This window comes from Stegodyphus dumicola, chromosome 5 (assembly GCF_044657685.1).
Source record: "Stegodyphus dumicola isolate Sdum_Otavi_A_Nest chromosome 5, ASM4465768v1".
NCBI lineage: Eukaryota > Metazoa > Arthropoda > Arachnida > Araneae > Eresidae > Stegodyphus > Stegodyphus dumicola.
In genome coordinates, this window is record NC_140772.1 from 145854333 (window position 1) to 145867695 (window position 13363).

Below are 13363 nucleotides of genomic sequence, written 5' to 3' on the forward strand. Positions count from 1 at the left end.
GTACCAAATATCGTAATGTGCATGTGTCAGGTCATCGGCTGTTCTCATTTTTGAAAGGAGGGGTGAGTCACTTTTTGGTCTCACCTTGTATATTAACTTACATAATTCCTTAAATATTCCAAATTTTTAGTAGTTTCAGGCCTACCTAACTCTGCACAAATATAAGGAACCAAACTACCTAATGAAAATATATTTGGTATAAATTAACTATTTGAAACTAATAAATTTTTGTATGTTTGAGAGCTGTGATCCCCAATGGCTATAGTCACAGTCATCTCTGTTTAAATTTTTTTTTGTGAACTAAAAAACATTTAACAGGTATTGGAGTTGTTAAAAAATATGAGAGTATTGTAAATCATTGTCTTTCTTTGTATACAGATTTACAATAGTGTATGTCATTGTAATTTATATAGCTATTTGTATTTATGTGTTTATAATTTGGTTTTACATATTTTTGTGTTGTTGCTTATTTGTATTTATTTATTTTATGCCTTTTGTAAGGTAATTTTATGCTTTTTTATTATGTTTTTTTTTAATCTAGGATTTGTGGCTGCTTTATGTGTTAGTCTTTAAATTTATGTATTATTTTGTAGCAATTTAACTTCTAAATCAATTGATGTGGCAGTATTAAGGATATCTCTTGTAGAACTGGAGATACAGCAAAATTCCTTTTACTTGGCCTTAGTGCTAATTTTTGTCACTAAGTTGATGACATTTAACAATTTTCACCAACTTCCATGGCATTTTGGAAAATACGTTTTTTAAACTGTACACAGATGAGTGAAAAGTAGATACTGTATTCTTCAAAATAAGTTTGAAACTAGTACTTGAATGTGCAGACAAAGTAATAGAAACTGTATTTCAGACAGAATTGGTGACTATATGTGTAGCAATGACTCATATAAGTACCAAGATGCATAAAAACTTGCATATACTTTAATTACATGTCTAGTCTGCCACCTATAAAAGAAATGCAGCTATCCTCTTATCAAGAAAATGCAAAAACTGTATATATCTACAATCCCCCACTATAGTAGCTTCCCACTGTATAGTTAGAAACAGAGCTGCAGACAGAGCAGTCAGACAAGCAGAAATGGATGCAAATATTTCCAGGTATTCCAATTCCACTGCCTGCAACATGTCATGAAATGTAAATTCATTTTATTTTAATTACAAAATGGCAGCAGAGTGGGAACTGTAATACTGGTTGCAAAACTCACAAAAATTTTTCCAGAAATGACCAGCACATTAATAAGTAAAAAACCCTACTAGCTGTGACTTATTTACCATGTATTGGAGTCACCACCATTGCAGTCTCAGAGAAGATATCTGCTGTTATGAAGATATTTTTTTATATAAATCACTGTATTTTTAAATCTATACATACATTTATTTATTTGTCAGTTTAGAAATCCAACAGTGAACAGTCGTATCTCTTGGATTGAAAACACAGTTAATAATAAGAAAGATCAAACCTGCTTTAGGCATTCTAAAACTGGCAGTGGCCTTACTAGGGAAAAAAATCTAGTTTGCATCTCAATGAATGGTTATATAATATTTGCTTTTCTTGGATTTATTAAAGTATTGCTTATGTATTTATATTTTCATGTACTGTATGTCTGTCTTTGGATATGTATTTTTTGCTTTTCTGTGCATGGTATAAATGATTTTTCCGTAATGTGTTCTATTCAAAACCAAAATACATTGTATATTCAGCATTTTTTCCCAAAGTGATAAGTAATAATATAATTACAGTAAAAACTCGACAATCTGGAAAACTCAGGAAATGAATAGTAAGGGAAAATTTGGGATAATTGAAGGTATAAAAGTAAACATGGTAGAAAAGCTAAATGAATGTGGGGAAGATATCTGTTATAAAATTATGAAAACTGCCATCTTGCTTATTATCAGCTTGAATCAAAAGCCTATCTAAACGTCATGAATATTTAAAGAATAAAAATGCATTTCAGACATAAAAGGTGATCTATAGTCATAGGCCTTAACCATGTAAAAGTAATACATCTTATCTGACAGTGAAATCTCTGGGTGGTACACAAGAGAAAAATTGGTGGTAAAGAAGCGAAGTATTTTTAACTATTGAATTCAAAAATTAAAACCCCAACATCTTGACTGAGTCTTTTCTCTAACACTTGTAAATTTATGCGATCTGAGCTTTGTTCAAGAGTGGTGATGTAGTAGTACTTTGTAATGATGGTACTAAAGGTTTTCAGTTTTTGTTTAGATGGTACACGTTAGTCAAAAGGTTGAGAACCGCTGCCATAGACCATGAAAGTTGGTGGAGATCCTGCCAAATTTCTGCTAATCATTCTGGCCAAAATTTGAAAGAACTGGTTACTCTTTATTAAATTAGTTAATCGCAGGATACGAGTTATGGCTATACTATCTAAAAAAGCTTAAATTACTTGTCAAAACTTTTCATGTTGTATCACCAGTGTTTAACCATTTTTTTTCAAATAAAATATCATATTGTGCCCATTAACACACACTTTGGCAGGATCATATAACTTAATATAAATATAAATGCTACTCCAGGGTTGGCACCAAAATGATTACAAATAGCACTGGCAATAGAATTTAAGGGCTGTGGAATTTTTAAAATTTAGGTAGGTACTCTGTGGCAAAAAATTTAGCATTGCCTCTATAACCCACTGCTTGCTCATCTAGGGCAAGTCCCAAATTTTAATCATTCCTTCAAAATGTGAAAGAAAAACAAATAAACAACTATTAACTTACATCCTTCTTTACAAAAAGAAAAAAAAAAGGCTTTTTGAAAATTAATTGGATTTCCATAAAAACAGGGCAAAGATCTTATGATTGTAATGTGATATCATATCTATCCATTATTTGGACTAAATATCACTATTTTGAAGACATTTTTAAAAAAAATTCTGGGTCATAGTCCCTGTGTGTTTCATGATGGCTGTAAAAGTCTCTCATTTATTTAATTTTTTGTAAATAATAACAATGAATTTACTAAAATTTTAAAATATTCTCGTTAATTAAACTTTCTGATTATTTGAATGCTGGATAATTGAGCTTTTACTGTATATGTGTTTTCTTGACAAATCAACAATTTTTTTTTTTTTTTTTTTTTTTTACACGCAGCTTAGCAATATTTTCCAACTTTCAGTTTTCATCTTATTTAGAGGCTTTAATTCCTCTTGCTCACTATACTAAGTTGATATGCTCATTTGGTGGAACAGTTGTTCAGCTAACTGTATAAGAAAGGTGCCAGAAGTGGTTATTCACCCTTTTGAGCATTGATATGAGGCTGTGAATAGCTGTAAGCCAGTCGAGTCAAGATTATCAATGTATCATATGTATAACTTTGGAAACAATTTCAAGCAAAGTTTTAATTCAGCAAACTTAATTTAACAGTTAGGTATGCTTTTCCCAGTAATAATTTATACTTTTTTTCTTTAAATCTAAGATTCAACTTTTGTTAACGATTGTATAAACATTACTAAAAACAGATTAGAATTGATGGATCTTATAATTGCATATTTTTCAAATTATTAATTTAAATAGGAATTTAAAATTGCAAATAGATCAAACTCTCATTAAAAAACAGTTTTCTAAACATATTTAAACATTTGATTTCATTCATTGTATTTTCTTTGAATCATATCCTTTTTCTCTGTTATTAGAACTGAAAATCACTAATGTGTCTTAGAACTACTGGTATGTTATATTAGAAGATGCATGATGATTTAACAAAGTATATGTAGATAATAGCTGTATCAAGAGACATGCCTGAGTAATAATAAATTATATTAAGGCATTGAAATTTTAAATAATCTAAGGATTGAAATTATGAATACTCAAAAAAATTCTTTCTGTTGGTTTTCTAACAAATGTTTCTGTAGGTTTTCTAAACAAATATGCTATTCTAAAGAAAGAAACAATATGAAAATTGTTTCCTTTGTTTTTTGAGAATATAAATTTTTGCAATTGTGTTATTATATCTGCGAGTACATAAAATTGAGTCATTAAACAAAATTCATCTTTTTCTTTTAATATAACAAATGCTTTTTATTTTATCATTTATTGATTTGTTTTTATGTTTACTGTCTTTTCTAGGACTGTGAAAAATATGTTGCCCAGGCAATAGAATTATTTATAAGATTTAGTAAACTAGTCAAAGAAGCATTTAATGATGACTCTAGGTTCACAGCATCAAGAGATAAGGTATTACACATATTATGTTATAATTAAAAAATTTACCATATGGTATATAGTTATGATTAGGTATATAAATTTTTTTGTTTCTTTGTCTTTTTTGTTTTAGTTCAGATCTCTCTAAAAGCACAAAATGAGATAAAATTATGACTATAGTGGTGAAGTTTATGTTTGAAAAGGCACGGAAGATTAGAAATGGACCAAAAAATTGCACTCAGTTACATTATCTGTTATGTAGGGAAGACTTGATGATAAACATGACTACAATTCATGAAGTTAAAACTAGAATTTATTTACATAAGAATGAAAATAAAAGTAAAAGAATAGTTGTAAAACATTTTGTACACGTCCATCCTCATGATTGTTCACTTTTCGTCTGATCACACCCTATTCTAGACGGCGCTTTTATATAATCTTAGTTACAGTTGCAGTTCCCACAGTCATTTGTCCACTTGCCTGATTTAAATGCAGTTATACAGTACAAAGTCTGAAATCTGGACTCGTCAGGACTTCAGCGGTTCCGGATTTGGGACTTTTCTGGATATTAGATCATCAGTTAAAATTTAGTAAGATGGCATGTAGAAATTATACAATTAAAAATATGAAATTTGAGTTTATGAAATAAAGAGAAATTATGATCTAAAAAGTATCAAAATTTATTAATTTTAAAAAAAAAGCAGCTTACTATTTATTTGTTTTTTTTTTTATTAAACCTTTCTTTCAATGTAAGTTGTTTAAGTTGCTTTATTTTTTTGTGCTCATACTTTCTTTTTAATTCTATAAACAGACATAATTTCTTGTTCAGTTACAAAGTTCCACTGTTCAAGTCCTGTAATTGCTGTGTGGAGAATACCAACTAACTTATAAATCGAAATTTTTTCATTTTCAATAACCGCTCTGTCACTTTCTTCACTATCGGAAGCGGTATTTTCTGGATCTTGAACCATACTACAGATTTCGCTGTCCATTAATTGATTGATAATTGGGGCATTGTCGTTGCAATGAAAAACTTCTTTTATATCATCTTCATTTACCGCTTCTCCACGTTTCTTGACAAAATCCGTTAATTGGAAAATTTCACCTTTGGTTTGCTGTACAGTACACTCCCGATTATCCGCGGAATTGGGTGGTGCGGCCGCCGCGGATAACAAAAATCGCAGATAATCCGAAAAAAAGCTAAAAACGGATATAGCAAAAGAAAAAACAGTCATTCCAACTTTGAAAAATCGTTTTATATACAATAAAATGTAAAATAAACAGCGGGAAATGTTTAACTAACGCTTAATATTTTAGTATATCACTCAAAACTATCCTAAAATGCATTTTGTTAATGAAAATAGAAAAGTGTTTTGTATACTTACGAGAGGCGTCAAGGATACACAGAAAAATTAATACATATGTTCTGTTTTAATACTGTAATGTATTATGTAATTACAAAAGCATAACTGTAAAACTAACCTTTTTGAAACAATCAGTCATTTGTGTTTGATTTGTGCTTTGGAAGCATTTTCTCTTGATCCGAGATTGCATTTTTCGTAGCATAAGTTTCTCGGCCAACTCTGTGTCGTCTTGTTCTTCCAAATAGCTCAGTAATCTGTAGACTTGTGCAAAGCCACTTCATGAGTCTTCTGCATATGCACAGTATCTTCTTCGTCTTCACTTCACTGTCCTTCATTCTCGGTCTCTCCCCTTGCTTTCTTCACAATTTCGTCATCTGTCAAGCGTTCAAAGTCAGGTTCGTTGACGTCACACTCCAACCACTCGTTAATGCTTTCAGCATCAACGTTCTCACCACTCGGAACTGTTTTCACCATATCGGCAAAAGTTGCTGTGGGCGTCTCTATAGCTTCCTTCTCTTCTTTACAACTCAAAGGGGTTAGGTTGTTGTTGGCTTCAACATTAGGCATGAGTTTTCTCCATAATGTTATGAGGGTTGACGGTTTCACTGAGTTGTATGCAGATGCAATATCGTAGATGCTGTCGAAGATTGTGTAGTGTTTCCAAAACTCTTTCAGATAACCTTCTTCAATTTTGGTCATTAGCAGCTTGGTTCTGTATGTTCTCTTCATTGTTGCAATGACTACTTGTTCCATGGGTTGGGTTAGCTCAGTAATGTTTGGGGGGGGGAGAAACTTTGCAAAAATTTGTCCATCAGAAGACTTAACATGCTTGTTGCTGACTGAGAAGGTGTGTTGTCGATCAATAGCACAGCTTTTTCAGGCAGGCTTTTCGATTTAAGATGTTTTGCACTTGAAGAAAAAAGATGTTTTCGAACCATTCTTGAAAAATGTTTCGGTCCATCCATTCCTTTTTTTGGTTAAAGTAAACAACGGGTAAATTTTCTATCCTTGTGCCTTTGAAAGATCTCTCTTTTTTTTTTTTTTTTTTTTTTTTAAACTTTCCAATGACAACAAGTCTTAAGTTTATGTCCACCGGTAGCCTTACTGCAAGACATGATAGTGATCCTATGCTTTGCTGCTTTTATAACCCGCCGCTTTACTTTCATTTTCAAATGCTAAAGTGCGATTCCCGATTTGTCGACAAAAGTCCCGATTCGTTGGCATTTTAAATTTGATCAAAAGATAGCTCTTTTTTTTAATACAAATTCTTCAAATTCATGGTGGAAATCGTTGGCTGCTTGTTGGTCACCACTAAGTTTCTCCCAATGAAGTCCAATTTCTCGAATTCCATGTCGCTGCTTAAAACGAGTCAACTAGCCAAAAGATGCATCAAAATTTCCTTTCAGGCCTAACAACTCAAAAAAGGTTTTTGCCTTCGCCGCAATGATAGGACCATTTACAGGAGTACCCTGTTTTCGTACTTCAGCTAACCACTCTGTCAATGCCGTGTCTAGCTCATCAAAGGTAGAACCTTTCACACTTTTTCGCGTTTTCTTTGCGGAAGCACTATCCGACATTGATGCAAAGTTCACCAGTTTGTCTTTTTGCTTTAGAATGTCACGCACTGTTGTTTCCGCGATTCTGTAATCCAATTCCATATGCTACCTTGTAGCGCTGTTTGCTACTTTGGAAATTAATTCTAGTTTTGGCGCTATCGTCAACACAACCTTCTTTCATTTTCCTGACATTTTAAATGAGTAACAAAAACACAAAACCAAAAAGCACAAGCACTGAATACAATAAAAAGATAAGAAATTTAACTCGGACCGGTTCACAAACACTATTAGGCTTAAACTAAACAATGGCGAGTGAAAGGAAGTGAACGTGTCAGTAAGATTAAGACGAGAAAGGGCGGTGGAGCGGGCACTGCAAGCGTGAGTAATCACTTACTCATCATAGGGGCCGAGGGTAAGGTTCCGAGAAGGCCTGGGATATTTTTGCAATAAATAAGCACGATGTTAGCAAATTTACCGTTTCGCTCAGTTTTGTGAAAATTTTTATTTTGTTTGCTTTACGCTTGTTTTTTTTAAAAAAAAAAAAATGTGCGGTAGGCGCGGATAATCGGGAGTCTACTGTACCTGAATGTCTTTAAAGTTCGTAGCTTAATGCTTTATCTAGGGCCGCCGCTAAAATCACATAATGCAGTCTCTACGGGTCTTAAATTCTGCTACAAAGTGCCTTCCCAAGTTCTAAATTTTCACCGCACTTTAACTTTGCATCCATTCTAAATCATAAAAAACTTCTCATCCCTTAATTTTCCTGCTCGGTGCTTCCTCAAATTCTAAAAATTTCGTCTTCCCTAAATTATGCCGCCGCTTCTGGGTTTATGGTGAATAACATATCAGTTATTCTTAATTAAAATAGCACTAAATGTAATCTTTTGGCCTATGAGTTTCATTAACAAAATCTATTTTTAGAATATGAAAAGAAATTTTTGTTGAATTTGCCTTGTCAACATTTATTAAAGCATTTAAAAATCTATAATCATTGCTAAGCGTAAAAGGTTGCCATACTCTTGTTATTCAATTACTAATATAAAAAAAAGTTTAAATATTATTGCATAAGTTATTACTGAAGCTGTCATGTATTGATAAACATGCAGTGAAGAAAGCAAAATATAATAAATAATGACTTGCCAGGTCGACATCATGGATATAAAATAGGTGAGTGTTTCGGTTTGAGATGTATGCCAAGCAGACAGCTACAGATCCAAATTATTAATCTCACAAATTTATGCTTACATGATTGTTTTTCCATAACAAGTTATTTTATTTAGTGCCTAAATGAATTTAAGAATCGAAATTTTTAAATGAAAATCTCCACGTGTTTTATTATGGAAGGAAAAATCAAATGCACATGTGTAAAAAAAAATATACCCCCCCAAAAAAGTTTTTGTGGCTTTTGAGGTCTGGATTTTAGATCATTCCGGATAATGGATGTCAGGATTTCAGACTTTGTACTGTATTAGTTTCTGGTGCTATGCTTAAATTAGTTGAAATTATTAAAAAAATTTGTCATGTTAAAAATTCCGATTAGTAGCAGTAATACTTATTTAACATAAATTATTGCAAGCAGAATTAAAATTGCTGAAATCCAAAAGTCAGAATTTTATGGAAAGATAGCAAAGTGTACATGCAACTATTTCTAAATCTCAATGGCTGTCATTGACAGTTATGATTCATAGCAGTCTTTAACTGGACAGAACTTTACCTAAAATCTACGGAAAATGAAAGATAAGAAACTATTCTTCGTTCTTAAGAAACAGTCAACAGAATTCATAAAAATCACTTAAATTTTATTTTCTTTGAAGTAGTGATGAGATGCTCAAGGTACATTCAATTTAAGTGGCAGATGAGAAATTTCCCATCTGTCTCATATCTAGGTACTTCTATTATGATGTTTTAGGCAAACATCTTGAGCTTGATAACTGATAGCTAAGGTAATTTTTCATCTGTCTGATATTAATAAGCAACAATGTCTAGAAAATTGAATTTTTTGAGAGCATGGAAAAAATTTTTTCCCCCTTCCCCATATTTTGAAGATTAAAATTATTATATAACTTTGTTTGCAAAAATTATTTTTCATTTTAAGGCATATAACAAGTACATATACAGTTTATAAAACTGAAAGATTGACTTTGCTTTTTTTTTTTAAATCATTTATTTATTTAAAAACAAAATTCTTCTAGCTTAACAAATATTTAAAGCCATGTGTATATATGCATATGAAATTCAGTGGCAAACAAAACTAATTTAATAAGACAACTGAATTTAAGTAAGAATCTAAACTCATTCAATCAAGTTAATTGAATTACATGACAGAAAGGAATTAATGCTTAGATAAAAGATACTCACCTTTAACTGTGGAATTATCTATAAAACTTTACTCTGAAAGGGGGGGGGGAATTGTGTGTTTAAATTTTGAGTTTGACTTTATTAGAAATGTTAATAACTTTGATTTTCAAATCAAATTCAAAATTGGTTTTTGATATTAGCTAAAGTGAATAAAATAGCAAAAGAATATAAACTCAGAACTTTCACATGTTACAATAGAATTCTGTTCTATAGTAGAAGAAGAAAACAATCTTTTTAGAGCAAACTTAATTGAATTTGATAATTTACTATTATTCTTATGTGTTTATATAAATATTGTGTCATAATCTTTTTCTTTTTAATTTAAAATTTGTATGCCTCACTTTATAAACCTAGTCAGAAAGTTCTAAGCTTTCTGACTTGATTTACTGGACTGTGTGATGCATTTAATTGTGGTTTTTATTATTGCATTAGATACTTATTGAATTCCATTATTCTATTTGCTGTAGTAGAAAGATTTATTACTTTTTGATATTAACAGGCAGATTTTGAATTATAATGCTCCCCTGTTTGTTTAATATTTTTAATTTTTCCTTCACAGGCCTTTAAGCAAGTTATCAATGATTCATCCATTTTCAGTTTAGGAATAACTGCAAAACAAAATGGGTAAGATTATTTCTGTTTTCATGTAAATTTCTTAAATTGGTTATTTTACTCTGTAACATAAACTATCAAAGTGCAACTTTTAAAGCAATTTTAGTAATTTTTGAAAAATTCTTACAGATCTGATTTTGAATATTAATGTTTTCTTGTGTATAGGGCTGGCAGCAAAACACGTTCACAGTCTCATTATCCTGAATATTTTTCGAATTACTGTGAGATTGTGCTTAGGAAAGCACGTACAAGGAGAAGACTGACATCAAAAGAAATGGAACAAATGAAAGTAGTATGTATTTGTATTTTCTTCTTGCTATTTCAAACATAGAATAGACATTTACTATTAAAAATGATTGAAAAGAAGTTTGTATGATGTCAGTTTGCAAATTCACATGTAGTAAGATTAAGTAATAGTTGTAATAGACATGATTATAAGAAATTATGTATCAGTAAAGACAATTTATACTATCTTACATACAGTAGTGTTGAGAAAAAAGTTGCGTTTGCTGTGGTTTTAATGAGGGTATTAACTTAATCATGACACAAATTTTCACGAATTTTAAGGAATTTTTAAAATTTTAAAACTGTCAGTTTTTTTTTGCAAATTTCAAAATATTTCCTTCTTTTTCTTCTTCTTCTTCTTTTTTTTTTATGTGTAATTTTCCATTAGAATTTTGCAAAAATGCAGTGCAAAATAATCAAAAATCCAAGCATTAAGGAATTTTCTGAGGCTTCACAGCTATCAAATTTTTCTGTAAATGCAAATAAATCCATAAATTTTAGATTTTATATATGATTTTTTAAATTTTGTTATAATTACTACATAATATTTAAATATGTCATTATATTTTTATGCCATTTTCTTTTAAAATATCCAAAAAATGTACTGCAAACTAATCTGACTCCAAGATCCAAACTCCAAGATTAAACTTTGAATTAACCAGCTGAAGTTACATAAAGTTGCCTTCTGTTGCTATCAGTGCCAATAAACAATTTTGATGCCAAATGATGCTTTTTCTTTTCTTTTTTAAAGTGTTCTACTTAAGTGGGAAAAAAAAAACTGCATATATCTGATATAATATTAAAAAACACAATCTAGTCAGATCATAATCTTGATCAAAAATAAACTTATTGAATGTGTTCATAGAATTTGATTGGTTTATAAATGTAAATTTAATCTAATAATGCTTATTTTGTCATGTACTAGTTACAACGTTGCTGCTGCAATTCTAGCAGATTCTCTCCCTTCCCCAAACATTATTATCTTCCATCATGAAATTTTCTGTAAATCTGCTAATATAGGGATTTTGTGAACTTTCACGTCTTATTCTTTGCTTGCCCCACAAAGTTTGTCTTCTTCCTCCAGGATAAAATTGCTATTGTAGTTATAGCCTCTTCTCTCGAGTGGTCAGTGCTGTGGAAAGGAGGTGGCAGACCCTCGGGCCATCTTCCAGGGTGACCTCCCTCAAAATTAGAGCAGAACTGCAGAAATCTACATAAACAGAGTTAATGTAGTGGAAATACCTGTACAACCTGGTGGTAATATTCTGTTGTTCCATCCACTTATGCTGGTGTTCCACCACGCACTTGCTTGTAGTTATAGCCTAAATTATTTTATTGTTGCTTGCACCTCGAAATTGATTGGTATCTTGCAGAGCTATTAGATATTTATCTAAGCAAGAAACAAGAAAAATGAGCAATGCTGTTGCTGGAATTCAAACTTTGAACCTTCCAGTTACTTCCAGCCAGACATGCTTCCCATTAAACCATGAAGGTACATGGTAAGGAAAGGGAAAAGTCCTTTACATTTTACCCTCACTAAAGGGCAACTTAAAAGTTGGAAACTCAAATGTAAAATCCAAGTGGTAATGAATTATCATTCACTATATTTTAATACAAGTGCCACTTGTAGAGCATTTATGTATTTATTAGAACAATTCCGTCGCCAGGATTCAACCATGAAATCACATGCTAAGGAAGGTGAAATTTCCCTATCCTTGATTTTTCTTATTTGAAGGTACTGAAGATGTAAATAACTATATCTAGTATTTGAAGATAAAATCAATAAATTTTATGTTTAATATTTTAGTTTCAATTTAGAACTAACAGCATGTGCTTATTCTTGTACATAGTTGCAGATGTATTCAGATCATTTTGAAAAGGCGTACATTGATGCAACAGAAGCTTTCTATAGGGTTAAAGCTCCACAGTATTTAGAAGCAAATGGTGTTCAAAACTATATGCAATATGCTGAGCAGAAGTTGACAGAGGAAGAGCAGCGGGCTGCTAAGTACCTTGAATCTCATTCTGTACAGTCGGTAAGTAGTTTCTTTAATGTTTTCTGGCTTAATTTTAATATATATTATTGTATATATATATATTAATATTAATATTAATATCTTTACTTCATTTTATCTTTTTAAATGGTGCAATTTTGATATGAATTTGCAAAAAGCAGCAAATTTCCTGTTCTTTTGCAATGGGAAAATCTGCTAGTTGGATAAACTAATAAGTGTATCTTAAGAAGATGGCAAAGGAATATCTTTTTATTTCTTTTTGAAATGTTAAAAGTGCAATAAAATGTGAGTATTTCTTTGAATGTAAAATTATTCAAACTTTTTACAATGTATTGGTACGAAATGCCCAGCCTCAGTAAGATAGCTGCTCTGCAAAGTAGTCTTAGGGTTGCCAAAAAAAGGCAAGGGAAGACAGGATTTCCACATTTGGCGACAAAATTGACTATATGCCATAGACAGATGGAGAACCTTCTGAAACGAATTCTTACTGGTTTAGCCCAGAATGTTCTCGAACACAAGCCAAAAGCTATATAAACTCTGCTGGTATGTGGAGAGTCAGTTCGCACAGAGTTCTAGTCAATTCATTGAGCGAGTGTCTCCAAATCTAGTGCTGAGTTGGTTGTCGAGTGCATCGAGAGAGCCTCTTTGGGAATTCTGAGTTAGAACATCGCCAAATTTGATCTTTGAGTGTGTTGAGCTCCGGCAATCACTGAACCAAGGAGTCGGGAGGTGTGCTTTTGTGTATTGTCGAGTGCATCGCGAGTTGTAGTGTGGAGAGTCTCGAGAGTATGTAGACTACCGAGAACGACCGAGCAGAATCAGGAGCTGTACTCTGGTGTTTTACTGTGAAGCTGTCTCCACTGTTATAGCCAGATAACCTGAAGGCTGTGTCGCTGATTCTTCCAGCATGTTTGTAGTAGATCTTCGATGACTGTAAAAAGCATTATTTTGAAGCTGTCTTGAATAATACTGGCCAATAAATTGTGTTTCTATTTTT

General features: G+C 31.7%; 1 protein-coding gene and 1 long non-coding RNA gene across 12 annotated transcripts in view; one reads left to right on the top strand and one right to left on the bottom strand.

Moving 5' to 3' along the window:
- LOC146997278 (cullin-5-like) overlaps positions 1-13363 on the top strand; it is a 181868-nt gene that overhangs the window by 142620 nt on the left and 25885 nt on the right. For 8 of the 9 annotated variants that reach the window (XM_085816264.1, XM_085816262.1, XM_085816261.1 and 5 more), the window contains 4 exons: positions 4102-4209; positions 10014-10078; positions 10232-10358; positions 12202-12387. In XM_085816264.1, the coding sequence (XP_085672390.1) occupies positions 4102-4209; positions 10014-10078; positions 10232-10358; positions 12202-12387 (486 nt within the window). The remainder of the gene's footprint in view (positions 1-4101; positions 4210-10013; positions 10079-10231; positions 10359-12201; positions 12388-13363) is intronic. The other variant, XM_085816266.1, reaches the window with a different exon arrangement.
- LOC146997279 (uncharacterized) overlaps positions 1-13363 on the bottom strand; it is a 240487-nt gene that overhangs the window by 131983 nt on the left and 95141 nt on the right. The gene's annotated exons all lie outside the window — the stretch shown is intronic.